The sequence below is a fragment of the Salvia miltiorrhiza genome, chromosome 8 (genome assembly GCF_028751815.1).
Source record: "Salvia miltiorrhiza cultivar Shanhuang (shh) chromosome 8, IMPLAD_Smil_shh, whole genome shotgun sequence".
NCBI classification, from domain to species: Eukaryota; Viridiplantae; Streptophyta; class Magnoliopsida; order Lamiales; family Lamiaceae; genus Salvia; species Salvia miltiorrhiza.
In genome coordinates, this window is record NC_080394.1 from 14863092 (window position 1) to 14878866 (window position 15775).

Genomic DNA, 15775 nt, shown 5'->3' on the forward strand with positions numbered 1-15775 from the left:
TGTGAATCTAATGGATCTGGACCTGAATCTCGTTTTTTTGGACCTAATGAATTTGGACCGGATCCTGACCTAAGTAAAAAATACGGATATGGATTTGGACCAAGCAGGAATCGATCCAGGTCCACATCTGGAGTTGGTGATGTTGTTGCATGTCGGCGGTAAGCAGTCGACGATCAAAAGATCGAGCGCGTGCGAGCTGACAAAGTGTAAGTTGGAGCCGATGAGTACGGGGGGCGGTTAAGTTGATGCCGGAGGTGGGTTGCTGAAATTATAAAAAAAAAAAAAAAGTTGCAGATCCACCCCCTGAAGTAGAGGGTGCAATTAAACCCAAGTGTTAACGGAAACTTCACGACGTTAGGTCAGAGGGGGGAATATTTGCACCATTTTCTCTGAGTTCAGGGGTTTAGTTGCACACACAGTGAGTAAGAGGGGTTATACGCTATAGGGGCTACTACTTTGGGGGCCCATCTGCACCTTTTCCCTTTTAGAAACTCATATTAATAAGAATTGAAAAGGAGAATGACAATATTAACTAGAGACTTGAGCTCGACTCATTTATTAAATGACTGAATTTCAAACGAGTTTTTTTCAAGGGTGGGAATTTAAAGTACCCACTTTGATAAGTTATCTTATAAAATTAATACCCACCCATATAAGATGTCTTATAAATCTACCCAAAGCATAATTGATGGTGAAAAGTTTGCATAGTTTTTTGTAAAAGTTCTTACACTTTTCTTACGCAAGTACAATTGTGTAAGATAATGTGTAAGAGATGTAGTTAAATATGACTCAAAATCTGAGAAAATGACATTATTTGCAACTTTACGTCACGTCGCAACCCTAAAATGCCTTAAGTTTGAAAAAATATGGACACGTTTTCGTGTCATAAAACATCTATAAGAAATTTGAAAAAAATCCAAATTATGAGTAGTGTGAAACAAGATTTTTTTTGAAGCTAATGAACCATTTTGCCGCCGGTTAATCCTAGCCGCTCACCGTAGCCGCCGGGATCCATTTTCCGGCGGCTACGGTGAGCGGCTAGGATTAACCGGCGGCAAAATGGTTCATTAGCTTCAAAAAAAATCTTGTTTCACACTACTCATAATTTGGAATTTTTAAGCCTTCATATATTGTTTTTATAATATACACAAACCCTAGTGATTGGACAATTCATACGGCTACAATGCAGCTTTATAGGGTGGAAATCTCATGCCTTTGCAGTAAATTCACGTGAAGGAGATTGACAAATAAACTCAATAAGTCTCAATTTATTGAGTTTATTTGATTCAATATGAATTAATATCATAACACATAAAATAATAGCAAATGTTGGAAATAAAAATTATAGAATCATATATTATGAACTAAGAAAATATTATTGATCTTAAAAACAATTACCCGCCAGTAATTAGTAGCCGGATGAAATAGCCGTGTGTGAGAAACTTTCACGGCTATAACGTACGGCTACGTTTTACTGGCGGATAAGTTTTTAATTATTTTTAAAATAATTTTTAATATCATTATATATAATATTGGATTTTTTTTAGCCTTAATTTTCTACTATTTCTTCTATTTATACATGAAGACCTAATTTTTTTATTTTTTTTATAAACTTAAAGGATGATTGGACAATTGAAACGGTTATACAAGAGCCGAGAATCTTGGAAGCTTTATTGAGGGATCTACACGGCTTTTGCAGCAAATTCACAAGGCATGTTTGACTAAGAAATTTGAAATTGGGCCCATTTCATACGTATAAGAATTATTTACCCTAGCCGCATTCACTCACTCATGGATTTAAAATTTGAGACGGTGAGAATTCATTTGAGAAAGAGTGAGAGAGAGAGGGAGCCGAGAAAGAGAGAGAGAGAGAGAGGAGAAAGAGTTTGGGAGCATCAAATTATTTTTTAGAGAGAGGAGAGCCTTCACGGCAACCATACAACCGAAGGTAAATTGGAATGATTATTTATTTGCATTGTTTGTGTTTATCCCATTTTTGATAAATTCACATGATTATTTATATAGAACATTATTTGATAAATTCACATATACTTCACTAGGTTCCCTCTTTGCACGAATAATCAACAAATTTCTCAACTTGAAGGCATACTCCATGGCTTCTTCTTCAAACCAAGTAAGCATCCTATTTCGTTGAACTTAAATTCGTATTAGTTGTGTTTAATTATTTTCGTGGATAAGGATATTAGTTTTTCACGTTACTCAAATTCGAATTAGTTGTGTTTAATTATTTGAAGCATGTTATACTTGAATTAGTGGTGATATAAATGCCTTGGAAATTGGAGAGCCGAAAGTAACAATGGTGAATTTATCTTGATATATGTTATTTCAAAAATAATATTGTCTATTTGGTTGAATTAATAATATATTAATCTAATATATTTAGATTATTAGCTAGATATATTTCGAAAAGATTTGTCTAATTTTTAAGCTCTCCAATCACCCTTTAAGTTTATAATAAAAATAAAAAGATTAGGTTTTCATGTATAAATTAGGTCCTTCACGTGAATTTACTGCAAAGGCATGAGATTCCTACCCTATAAAGCTGCATTGTAGCTGTATGAATTGTCCAATCACTAGGGTTTGTGTATATTATAAAAAAAATTATGATATACTATTCTTAATTTGGAATTTTTAAGTAATAGTTGGTGTTTCTTAATTAATTATATTTTGGCTTTTAAATTGATATATTTTTGGTATTGAATAGATCCCTTATCGGAGGCCCGATACACTTAATCGTCCCAGGACGCAGATCAGTTCTTACTATAAGACCCGTTATTTGTCCACGGTAGCCGCGAAACTGAGGGATATTGGGGGTGAAGCACTGGAGAATACGTTCAGGCATGGTTGCTTTGGACATTTGTTGGATTGGGAGGCGGGCCACAGGTGCAACATGGCATTGCACCATATTGTCTCTAGTCATCTGCGGATTAGTGACAAAGGCGAGGATGATGTGATGTGGTTCTACATCAACGAGAAGAGGGTTTGCCTTTCTCAAGCTGCTTTCGCTCTTATGACCGGATTGGCATTTGGGCAACATCCTTTCGATCCAATAGCCAGTCACGATTTGAGCAGGGATGTAGCCTTCAGACGAGTTTCTGGCGAGCAGCACATGTCAGTTTAGCAGTTGAGCAACTTTTTTTTTGACCGGATGGTGCATGTTGTCGACCCCGACGGCTGGATAGCACTGCGTGTGGCCCACCTGTTGGTGCTACACGCATTTATTTTGGGAGTGGATTTGCCACGACCCGTGGAGCCCTGGACGTGGGTAGTTAAAGAGGGGAAGGACCTCTGTAGCCCCACCAACGTAGTATATACCATCGACGACTCCTTTGTATCTCACGAATTCCATCTATAAAACCACATAAAATATAGTATTAAAATATGCTTAAATGCTTAAAAACTTCATAATGAATCAGAAAAACCAATTAGCCGCCAGTAAATCATTAGCCGGCGACACTAACCGCTGACCACCTTGAGGTCGGCGGCTAGCGTCACCGGCTAATGATTTTCTTGCGGCTACTTGGTTTTTAGTGTTTAACACAATCACTTAAACTAGGAAAGAGTCTAATATCTCATACAATAACAGCTTGTATTTGTAAAATAATAACTTCTTCTCATAAATATAACATAAAACATGCAAACTATAAATTATACGAAGAATATGAGAAAATCACCTCTTTAAGTAGAATTTGAACACAAATTGCACCACCTATCGCACAAAACCACTTGTCAAATCTTGAGGGTTTCAATTTCTCAATTTCTTATCTCAACTCACGAATCTATGAGTATTTGGATTTCTGTTTTCTCATTCACAAATGCAGCCTTATTATAGATTAGTATAAGATTCATTTGTACAAATTCACGTGAAATGTATTGTTCACTCAGTACAGTTCAATCTATTATTCAATGTGCAATGGAATGCATGCATAAAGTAGTGTGCATTAAAGCCTCATTACAATCCAAATTTTTGTAGTCACCTTTTCTCTTATTTCATGTCGACATGTACTTTTTTAACTAAAAATTAACAAAAAAAATACAAATACACAAAATAAAGATACGTATGTTACTTTCAAACATTCATAACAAAGTAAAAAATTGCACAACCATATATATTACGTCACAAATAAATATTTTATAGCCAAAAACCAATGTAGCCGCCACGAAACCGTAGCCGGCGTCACTAGCCGTGTGTGAAAAAGTTCACACGGCTAGTACGTGCGACTACGAAGTTCTGGCGGTTAATACTTGTTTTAGCTCTACAATATTTTGTTGTTAACAGTCCACTAGTTTCGAACGTTTAATTTAAAAATTGTTACTCTATCACATCAATGTACAATCAAATCATGCATAAAATGAGTATTATTACCCCACTATAATCCAATTTTTTGCAGATTCACTATTTCTCATATTTCACATCAATGTGTACTTCTTGTACTATATTAAAAAAAATTAAAATTTAAATAAAAACTTTAAATTAAGGTATTCGTGTTGTAATATAACATTACAACGAGGGCTAAAAAATTCACTATTATGTATATTATGAAACAAAAAAATATTCTGAAACAAATAGCGTAGTTAGCTGGCTGCTACTATTCGCGGCTATGACATTCTGGCGGCTAATTACGCCATTTGTTTCAGAATATTTTTTTGTTTCATAATATACATAATAGTGAATTTTTTAGCCCTCGTTGTAATGTTTTTATAACACAAACGTAAGCTAATTTTTTCTAACTTTTCAAACTTACAGTATATATTACATTGTGAAAGTGACATGAGTTGGACATTTATTGTCTCTTTCTCAGATTTTGAACCAATTTCAACTACCTATCTTACACAATTGTACTTGTGTAAAAACTGTTTCAAAAACTCAAGCACGCCTATCACCATCACTTTTGCCTTTGAGTAGTTTTATAAGATAACTTATTTGGATGGATAGTTTTGTAAGATAGATTATATAAGTGGTTACATTCCCCCATTCACACTTTTTTCAATCGTTATACTAATGTGTGGTGGTTGTTGAAATTGTAGCTCTTAATCCTTACAAGAAAGGAACATAATGAGTGAATATGCTTTTTAAAAAGTCATGTAATAAGTGGCTTCTCCTATTTGCACAGACAAACAGCCTAACAAGCTATACAAGATACAGCAATTAATTCAAAACAGAGCTCCTCTCATTGAATTAGACAGCAACAACTCTTGTTGGGCATGAAAGCATACATTTATTATCTGTCGAATTTGGATCTGATTGCTGCAAAAAGTAAAAGGCATGTTAATGTGCGTTCAGAGCATTCAGAATGAGAAAGACAATGCAAGAAAGAGATGATGATGATGGATTCATATCGTGCAGGAAGCTGAGAAATTGATTTTTAAGCAGGCAGATGAGAGGAGAGGATGATCGTGGGTTGCACAATGAGATAGTCTTACTGCATATTTGAATAATAATACAAGATGCTATATGACGTTTTAAGGAATAAGTGCACATGACATGGATTAGCAAGATCTACCGATCAAAAGTAAACATAGGAAACAGCAAGGTAGACAAAAGGTTCTTGTTAAAGAATTGCACCATCAGTCCCTCGCCTCAGGTGGCGTATCAGGCTGCTTCCCAGGCATTGCATCTTGAAAAGCAGGGAGTTCTTTGTATGCCTCATTTAACTTTGACAAAAGAGGGAACTCGTTCTGCCCACATTCAAAAGCCGAAGTTATGATGAGAAGATTTTAGATTCATAAACATGACAAATATGCAGGAATAAAATGATGTGGAAAATGGGAACCTGCAGTTTACTGGAAATGAAAGTCATGTACAGAAGTCACAGATATTAATCATCTAAATTCTGAAAGTAAATTTTGAAAGAAAAAAAAAATGCCAAAACACTAGATAATGCCTCCCATAAAACTTCGGAGCTCAATAAGCTGTTTTTATGATATGCAAGAATAATGATGATAGAATTGAATCAATAAATTGATTCAAGAAGAAACAATGAACTAATACTTGATCCGACTTCAATGAAGACCTACCATATCAACACTGAACCTTCTAACTGCACCATCAATCTGTGGTGCCAAATACAAATCAGCCTGCAGATTTTTGTACCAAAAATTAATGCTTCTCAACGTACCGAAATAATGTAGACAAACTCTATAAAAGTGAGCCAAACTGGATTTAACAGTTCTTATATGAATGTTGTCCTCAAGGAAACTAATCATATTTTACAATATCATGCAGATGGTCTTTGCTTTGACGATCCTAAATTAGTATTGTCTTATATTTGCTTCTCTTTAGCTAGGATCTGAGGATAGAAACATCAAGTTAAAACTCAAATAACTATACAGTCTATACTTCGTTTTCCAAGAATGGCAGGGATAAATTTGACCAGCAAAAAATGTCAATAAGAGAAGCAACGAACCAAGAAAGCTTCACCTCCTGTAGCATATTTCCCAGCATGTTTCTCCAAAAGCTTCTCCAGAGCTGCACTCAATTAGGAAAAAATTAAAAATTGGGTTGTGCTCTGGTAACCAGAAAATGCTGTGAAAGCAGTGTGAATAGTATACTGATGAGATATTCAGATACTGGAAGCAAACTCTAGTCATTTATATACTATTCAAGATACTATTATTATTTTTTAAAAATCCAACTTTAGCATTTATTGTTATTGGCATAGGACATTCAAGATCATCAAAACACCTAGAATGATATAACAGGATATTCGCCAGAGCTTTCTTCTGAGCCATTATCAATGCTGTCTTCAGAGCCAAAAAACTATACCGAGTCTCTTCAACGTATAACAAGCTTGTGTGGCTTTGTTGGTATTGGAGATTGTTTCAAGAACACTATGTTTTGTAAAATAGTTACTTAAAGCCGCAACTTCCAAAATTACACATTAATGTCAAAGCTCACCAGCGAACCCATTTTTAATATGATGCTGAACCCAAGAAAGCATCTCATCAGCTCCAAGTTTTTCTTTAATATACCCCTGCGATTTAAAAATAATCAGGTGGATGTCTTCTTTGTTCATATAATACAACAATCGCATGTACATGTTAATAATGAATTTTCCACTCGAATAAATAGGCTATAATTGAAAGGGGTGATTATATGCTTACAATGATGGGTATATTCTGATAAGGTTGTATGCTTGCAAAAACAATATTTGCCGCCTATAATGCATAAGCAACAGAAAGAGTTAGAACCAAGGACAGATATAGCAACAAATTCAAACAATGCTTAAAGTCAACATAAGTTAGTTAAATCATTTAGTGAAAAGCACGTAAATCGGTGAATACTTAAACTTAATGCAACAGCATACCACCAATACCATTCAAGTAAATTTCACTGATAAATACGAACTGTTGATGGCACACTTATCACTGTGTGGTACTTTATAGTAAATACTCATTCTATTTTGGTCTAATAGCTGTGTGGTACTTTATAGTAAATACTCATTCTATTTTGGTCTAATAGACATATAAGCAGTCTTGGTTTCCTGATATTTATTTCTCTTGTATGTTTGTTCTCTTGATTGAGATAAGCTCAATCAAGTTTTAATAAGGATCGATCAGCTGATTCAGCTGCTTTGGCAAAGATTGGAAAAATTAGTACCATTCAGAAATCTTCTTAAAAAAAAAGCTCAAATTTAAATCCCTAATTCTATAAGCATTTCTTTCAAGCTAAGAAGGTAACTGACTTAATGCATTTAGTGTGTGAATAGTCTCAACAAATTTATTCTTATCCTTGTTCCAGCAGAAACTATAGTCTCTCTACCTTTCAAATAGTCATCAAATTATAATTCTCACCCGCATCCCTAGAGAGCTCTAACTGCTAGCAAACTTCAATTGTTACAATAACTTGTTACTCGGGCGGTATATTTCATCCCAAACTGAAAAGACTCTGCAGCAACCCCCTTTTCCCATATATAGATGACAAACCTTTTTCTTCCCCTTACCCACCCCACCCATCCGGACAATCTTAGCAGGCTAGTGTAGAAGATGTTCTTGCATTTCACATAGAAGTATACAATGAAGTCGCACAATAAGTGATCCTATATAGTAACTCTTTATGAGACAAAATTGTCTTTGCAGGGCAGTATTGAAATGCAAAATAGTTTTCACAGAAAGACAGAATCTTCCAATCTCGATCCTATCAAAGTAACTAATGAAAATTTAAAAGGTAAAGGATAATTTTTTATCACCTGGTAGTTCAGGGCCTTCAGCTCCAGATCCTGAGGTAACAACGGACGTTGAGGATACCTCTCCTCTAGATACTGCACGTCACCACACAATCACCATCGGATAATACAAACAATGAATCGACATATTAACCGTCGCTAGTGTTATCTTAACCCATGAAACTTGCCAATAAAATTGCAAGGGAGTCTGAAACAACAGTATCTCCATCGATAAGCACAGGCACCAATCCAAGCGGATTAAGCTTCAAAAAGTCTTTCAAGTTCAAAGAAATACGTCAAAATACAATCCACGGATATGTGAAATTAACAGACCATACGGAAAGCAAAACACTAACCAGGAGACTTATGTTCTCCTTTGAGCAAGTTAATCGCTATGTACTCGTAGTCCAGCCCTGTTAACTCCAACAATTAATCATCTATTGATAAATTAGGCGAACTATGAGTAACTCATAGATAAAAACAAAAGGACGAATAAATCAAAATTCGCTTTACCCTTGAGGTTGAGAGCAATTCGTACTCGGCAGGAGCAAGAGCTCCGCCAATAAGAGAAAAGTTTCAGCTTGTTCGGCTCCGCAATAGCGTGGCTAGTCTGGTTCAACAGTGATCGTGTATATCAAACAACATGTAGATATGTTTTTTAAAGTAATACAACAAAAATGAAGTAAAAAGTGCAAATAGTCGGAGGTCTTTACCATGATCGCACTCGATTCAACGATGAACAAATTCTTAGCACCACTTTGCACTTGCCGAAGAAAGAAGATAAAGAGGCTGTTTGGATAAATTTTTCTTTTTTCTTTTGTCTTTTTGATACAGGATAAACTCATTTTAATTTCAATAATTTATATGTTTATTCCCTCCATCCAAGAATTTGTGTCCTGGGAGATGGGGACACAATTTTTAAAAAATGTACTATCTTGTTTATTTGTTGTGTGCAGAAAAAGACTCACAAGTCACAATTAATAAGCCTAATTGACTAATGTCATTTTTAAGATTAAAAATGGTGAATGGTGAGTCCCTTAATGGTATATGTATAAATAATTATAAAATATAAAGGTAATAATTAAAAAATAATTATTAAAAATAAGTAGAACATAAATTGATAAACGAACCAAAATAGCAAATTGAGACGGATGGAGAAAGTATTAAATTACAAAGAGAGAGAACAGTCGCAGCGAAAAATTTGAGGAGGGTGGATAGAATGATTAAAATTGATTGAGTGTACCCTCGGTGCATCAAGAGTTTCATTTTAGGGATATGTTAAAAATGGTTAATTGATTATAGTATGAATAGAGAAAATAGTCCATTTAGATAAAATTAGATATATTGAGGATAATATATTGTGTGATAGTGTCGATAAATAAAAATAAATTAATTTTTATGAACGAATCAAAATTGTAAAAACAGACTACTCCTTCCGTCCCACGAATTTTGACACGTTTGGTTTCGACACTGGAATTAAGGAATTGTAGATTAGTATTTTAAGTGTGTAGTTAATAAAGTATAAAAGTGATAAAATAGGAGAGAGAAGATAATAAAAGTGATAAAGTAGAAGAGAGAATGTAATAATTATTATCTTATTTGAAAATGTGTTAAGATTCGTGGGATGATCCAAAAAAGAATACGTGTCAAGATTCGTGGGACGGTGGAAGTATTTTTTAAAAATAAAAAGAGAATAGTATAATTTTTAGAGAGTTTATAAACAATTTATAAAATGTACTCCTATAAGATATGGAGTAGTTTACAAAGAGTTTATAAATTATTAATGTATTTGAATAAGCAAATAAGTTACCGAGATAATTTTGTGACGGAGGGAGAGTATTTTTTATTAGAGAGAAAATTGAAAAAAAAAAAATTGCAATGAAAAGGTATATGATCAAAATAATAAATTTGTCTGGGTCCCTTTGTCACAATAATAACATCTCAATTTTCTTTTTAGGCGTCTTATTCTCATTTATAATGTTCCTACCTAAAAAAGTAAACAATTTACTTTATCTAGTCTCTTTTATCTCTCTCTTAATTTACTTGTTTACTCTTACTTTTTCATTATTCTCTCTATCTCTTTCCTAATTTACTTTATCTACATTTTCTTAATTTGTGTTTTCTATTTATTTGGAACGGTATTAACGTTACAGAGGGAGTAATATATATATACTAATCGTTATATATAAAATTATGAAAAACATTAAGTTTGGGTAAAAGAATTTATTTTTTAAGAACTTCTAAGTTGTTTATAACTTATTTTTACAATTTATAAATTATTTAAAAGCTTATTTTATCAAATACTACTACTTTAAATGAATTTATAAGGTCATAAACAACTTACAAATTGTTTCAAACAACTTATAAAATCAGGCAAACACCCTCTAAATAAAGGTGATTGTCGATGTCCGCAAACAATAAATAATATCAAAGATATGTCATTTTACTTCGACACGGATTTTAATAAAATGTGAGTGAAGTTGGTATTAGAATAAGGGTCTCACTTTAAATGTGAGTGGATGGTGTCGACCTACTACTAAAAATGGAAGAAATTGTGGTATATCTTTAGTGGACGGATTAATTAAAAGCTAATGAATTTTTAATATAATTTGTTAATTTTAAAAATATTAATTCAATATATTAATTTTTAATTAAAGTCCTTTTTCAATGAGCTAATTGGTTCAATTTATATAAATTTGCTCCAATTTCGGTTTTTCTCACCATTCTAAATTTTGTTATGAAATGCACATACTTTACATTTTTTTTAATACTCTATTCATCTCGTTATTTATGAGATATATCTTTTCAGCATAGAGATTAAAAAAAGTAAAACTATAGTATATAAAAATATGTGGCCCATATATTTATACTATAAAATTATTATTCAAATGATAGGTCTTATTAATTGAGGCAGAGGGACTACTGTCTACAAATTTATTCAATTTCACTTTCTGCAAAATAAAAAATGACTTGATAGCACGCCACCCCACGTACAAAAAACATTGTTTTGTTCTATACAACCAACAACATTGTTTCGATTTTTTCAAATGGGTAAATATCATGAAAACCCCTGAAGTTTACCCGCTTTATCAAAAATACCTCGAAACTTTCAAAATGTTCTCTAAACTCTCAAACTATCAGATTTTTATCAAATATATCCTGCATCTATTTTTCGATCACCAAAAATGTGATTTGGCTCACCGGATGCCACAATGTAATTTATATTCTATTTTTTTAAGATACAATGGCAAAAACGAAGTCGTTTCGTATCATATCATTTAAAAAATCCACTTTGAAATTTAAAATTCACTTCTACCGTGTTTGAAATTCACGCTAATAACCTAAAATTATGGATAAACACGATAGAATATGGTACGAAATGAAGTCGTTTTTGCCATGTCATTTAAAAAAAATAGAATATAAATTACATTTTGGGATTCGGCGAGCCAGATCATATTTCTGGTGACCGGAAAATAGATGCAGGATATATTTGATAAAAACTTGATAGTTTGAGGGTTTAAATAATATTTTGAAAGTTTCAGGATATTTTTGATAAAATGAGTATAATTCAGGGGTTTTCATGATATTTACCCTTTTCAAATCATGCAATTAGTTTCTAAGTTCACTTCAATTTTATCAAAATGGGAAACCATGAAAAAATCATATTCCCCCAATACCTTTTTTCCATTTTCATTCGTGCACTATTTTAAAATATAAACCTTAATACTTTTGCCTCATTCATTTTTCCATCTTCATTCGTCCACTATTTTAAAATATCAATCTTAATACTTTTATCTCATTCACATAATATTTATAAAGAAAATCTATCTCAGATACCATTTATTAATTAACTAACAATTCAATTTTAGTGAACTTTTTCCTACTTTATACACATCTCTAATATTTTCTTAAAATTCATGTCCTCTCATCAACACCACACTTATCCATGAACGGAATAAGTAAATATAAAAAAACAAAATATAAAAGCCTATGTATATTTAAAACTAAAATAAAATCACCTCTAAAACATACTAAAATAAAAACAAAGATTATATATTTTAAACCAATTATTTGAAAATGTCTTATATCTTTATTTGTTATTTTTGCGTTAATTGTATGTCCAGATGATTAATTTAGGTTTTTCATTTTCATTTCGACGTTCCATCTCATCGGTGGAGAAAAGTTAAATAAGTCCTGAAGAGTTTCTGACGTTATGTAATTTTGTTTGAAAAAAAACATATGATAATTTATTTCAAAATTGATTTTATTTTAAAAACATAGAAATCAGTTGGCTGATGATTTTGGAAAATTAGGAACTTGGACTAAGGTCACAGCAAGCTTAACAATATGACATAGCATCAGAGTGGAATGTGACAAGGGAGCAACAGATGATTAGAGCAGTATTTCGCTTGAAAATTAGAAAAATAAATAAGTGTGGTAGAAGCATACGGCACATGATAATTTCCTTGTCTAACTTTACCTTGGTGCCTTTTTTCTCATATTTGCTGCAGTAATGAGTTTATAACTAGAATGGGCCATTTCACTTAGCTTACCAAATCTTTCCTCATAGAAGTGCCAAATTTCCGACCTGATCAAAATGGAAGTTCCAAACACAAAATTTAGAATGGGACAAGATGCAAGTTGAAACACCATAAAACTTTGGCCTATGACTACATATACCAGAAAGCTAGGAACTGAAATGGTGCATATTTTCCATAGATGTTTTCAAGATCTTGTTGAACTGTTCGAACCGAGGTGCTTTTGGCATGGACCTGTTACAAAGACATTTAGAAAGGTGACAGTTACAAGATAGCATGTAAATATTACAAAATCAAATAACAATTTAGATAGACCTGTTTCAAATGCCTCATAGTTTCTGAATCTGCTGGAATTACATGGTAGTAGCCCATGCACATCAGAACATTAGCACATGTGAAAGGCCCAAAACCATCAATCACTCTCAGCTTCTCAGCCAGCTTATCGTAGTCAGACAAGCTCAATGTACCGTCGGCACATTCTAGTTCTCTCAATTGAATTTTGCCTTCAACAACCCCCTGAGCAAGCTTTATCACACGACCTGCCCTGTAACCAAGACCACAACGCTTAGCCAAAAAGTTCTCATCGAGTCTAGCCAGCTCTCTGGGGCTCGGGAAGTTCCCAATCATGGAGTTGCTGCTGTCATTTTCTGTCACTTCTGAACTCCGAAGAGAATCATCAACTGAAGTTGTTGAAGGATTACATTTCCCAAGGAAGTCATTCCCTGCCTCCTCCGGCATGAAGGTTGGACTTATATGTTTTGTCTTCTCATAGCTTTCTGATGTAACAGCTGTACTGATTTTCATCTCAGATTCTTCATCTCCTAAAACTTTTGCATATTTCTTTGTTAATTTTTGTAAACATTTGCGAGGCTTTCTCTTCGATTCTTTACCAGAAGGTGTTCCTGGAGCAAAATGCTTAATTTCAGCCATAATATTTGATGCTCTGGGTAACTGATGATGCAATTCTGCCTGAAGGTCGCATAGTGCTTGAGCCATGCTCAAAGTTCTCGACCACCTGAAAAAGTAATCAAGAAGTTGGGTAAACTTGTGTCAGTCCAACTTAGTTCAAGGCGGTGTGTGCCCTACCCAAACACCCTCACCAACCAAAAGATTGATAGAAGTTGAAGAACCAAATCGAAGAGACTGAAGAGAGAAGCTTATTTTCAGTAATAGACACATGCATTGCTGCAGTTTAGATGTGACTGAAAACCAGGTATAAGATTAATTGCCACTTCTGAAATCATTACACATGAGTTCGGCCTTCAGATTGGAGTAGTCCACTCGTCTTGTTATTGCATTTATGTCAAAAGCAGACAAGTAGCAATTCATCATAAAAACTTGCTGAAATAAGTATAACTAGCTCCTGAATATCTTCTCTCTCCTTTACTGTTCCTATTAGCTTCGGTTTGTGCCATTGGGATAAATGTAATTACTCTTCGGGTGCAGTCCTAAAATTATTATTGCTCTTAGAAGCTTCGCTCTCAAGTCTCAAATAATTGAGAAAACTATGTTGTCATGTCAGCACATCAAAGAAATATTACAAAATAGTAATACATACATCACAATAACAGAAAGTTAACCTCACTCACTGGCAATTGCACAAGAGAATACACTTGACCATATCCTCAAATAATGTAGGCGATCGGAACACTCTTCCAAATCCTCTCCCTTTTGCTTGCTCATGCATGTTATGGAACTCAATCACCCTCCTATTTTCTTCCTCTGATAATCTCAGCATCCTCCTAACTTGACTCTACAATATTTAAGCAAACTATTAAAATGAAACACAGATTTAGACACATAAAATGCATGACGTAGACTGTATTAATCAAAATGTTAGAACTAACTTAACAACAAGCATGACTAAACAGAAATAATATCAAGTTACACAAAAGCAAAAGGCTTGAGCATAACAAGCCAAGGAATACACACAACACAAAAATGAGTTTACTGATTAACCAAGTATAGTTATCCACAGAAGCATGTAGCAAACACTGAAGTGGAGTAAAATGCAACCTTTGCTACAAAAGAAGCAGATAAATCAACACAAACATGGAGTTGATAATAACTCTTCTATAGAAAAATGAAGTTCAAATGTATTTTCGTATAAATCATTTGGACTAAAAGAAGGCCATCACGAAGCAACATAAAACGATCTACAAGAATACAAACTGAAAGGAATAATGTTTAACAATAAACAAATAAACTAAATTAATCATAAATCCATTTCTCATATTCGAATAGCAATTAAAAAAAATAACACAATGAAATTAAAAGAGAAGAGCAATCACCAACAACGATTGCTCCTGCTGAAGGGTGAGAGTGTTGGTTCCGAAAACGCGGAGATTAAGCGCGTGGGGCGAGTGAGGAGAGTGAAAGACGTGAACAGTGAATGAGGTATCGTCGTCATCGTCGAGGTTAAGGCGGAGTGGACGTCTGAGGGTTTGGGAATGAGGGTCCCAGTGGTTGGGCGCCATCATGAATAGGCCATGGCTGCAGACCGCTCTTTCTAGGTTAAAATTCGACGCTGCGTCACCGAGCTGAAGCTCCACCAGCACGCCTCCCTGGGCAGTGGCGGTCTCATCTTCCCGCTTCATTTTACGGCGGTAACTCGGGAAACCTATAGATGCATATGATAATACTCCTCCATCCACACAAGTTTTAGTGAGATTTGTAAAATAGATAAATGATCACGAAAGTTTGATTTGTATTTTTCTTTTTAGGGTTTATGACCAAAAAATACATGAATTTCTAAATAAGTAAAAAAAAAATACATAAATTTATATTTTTATTATAATTTTCATATGAATTTGACTTTCGGCGAAATTAGAGCTTAGTTCGCAATCCAAAGTTCGCCTGATATTGCTCTAACTTTTGATGATGATGAGTATTTAGAAGCTCGTAGGTCTAAGAAGACAAAAAAAAATATATTTGACTTAATTTCGACTCTCAATTAAGATCTAATTTCGTTGAAAGTCAAATTTAAATGAAAATTGTAACAAAAATATAAATTCATGAATTTTATAGCTTAATTAAAAGTTCAAGCGAAAA

At 33.7% G+C, this 15775-nt stretch overlaps 2 protein-coding genes across 4 annotated transcripts; both read right to left on the reverse strand.

Annotated features, from left to right (window-relative positions):
- Positions 1-4926: 4926 nt before the first annotated feature.
- LOC131001309 (glutathione S-transferase 2-like) lies at positions 4927-9058 on the reverse strand. 3 transcript variants are annotated; one of them, XM_057927667.1, is made up of 11 exons: positions 8900-9057; positions 8700-8796; positions 8543-8599; positions 8375-8460; positions 8211-8282; positions 7126-7179; positions 6920-6995; positions 6429-6490; positions 6040-6099; positions 5588-5700; positions 4927-5269 (listed from the first exon to the last, which is right to left on the reverse strand). In XM_057927667.1, exons 1-10 carry the CDS (start codon positions 9029-9031, stop codon positions 5590-5592), a joined length of 807 nt encoding a protein of 268 aa, XP_057783650.1. In that variant the 5' UTR covers positions 9032-9057; the 3' UTR covers positions 4927-5269; positions 5588-5589. The 3 variants fall into 3 exon arrangements, 2 of the variants coding, with proteins under 2 accessions (XP_057783650.1, XP_057783651.1); XR_009093899.1 differs by having other exon boundaries at positions 4944-5269; positions 5526-5700; positions 8900-9058; XM_057927668.1 differs by lacking the exon at positions 4927-5269 and having other exon boundaries at positions 5424-5700; positions 8900-9058.
- Positions 9059-12509: 3451 nt separating this feature from the next.
- On the reverse strand, positions 12510-15421 carry LOC131001308 (uncharacterized). Its single transcript, XM_057927666.1, has 5 exons — positions 15016-15421; positions 14314-14477; positions 13040-13739; positions 12867-12958; positions 12510-12774 (listed from the first exon to the last, which is right to left on the reverse strand). Exons 1-5 carry the CDS (start codon positions 15319-15321, stop codon positions 12663-12665), a joined length of 1374 nt encoding a protein of 457 aa, XP_057783649.1. The 5' UTR covers positions 15322-15421; the 3' UTR covers positions 12510-12662.
- Positions 15422-15775: the final 354 nt, after the last annotated feature.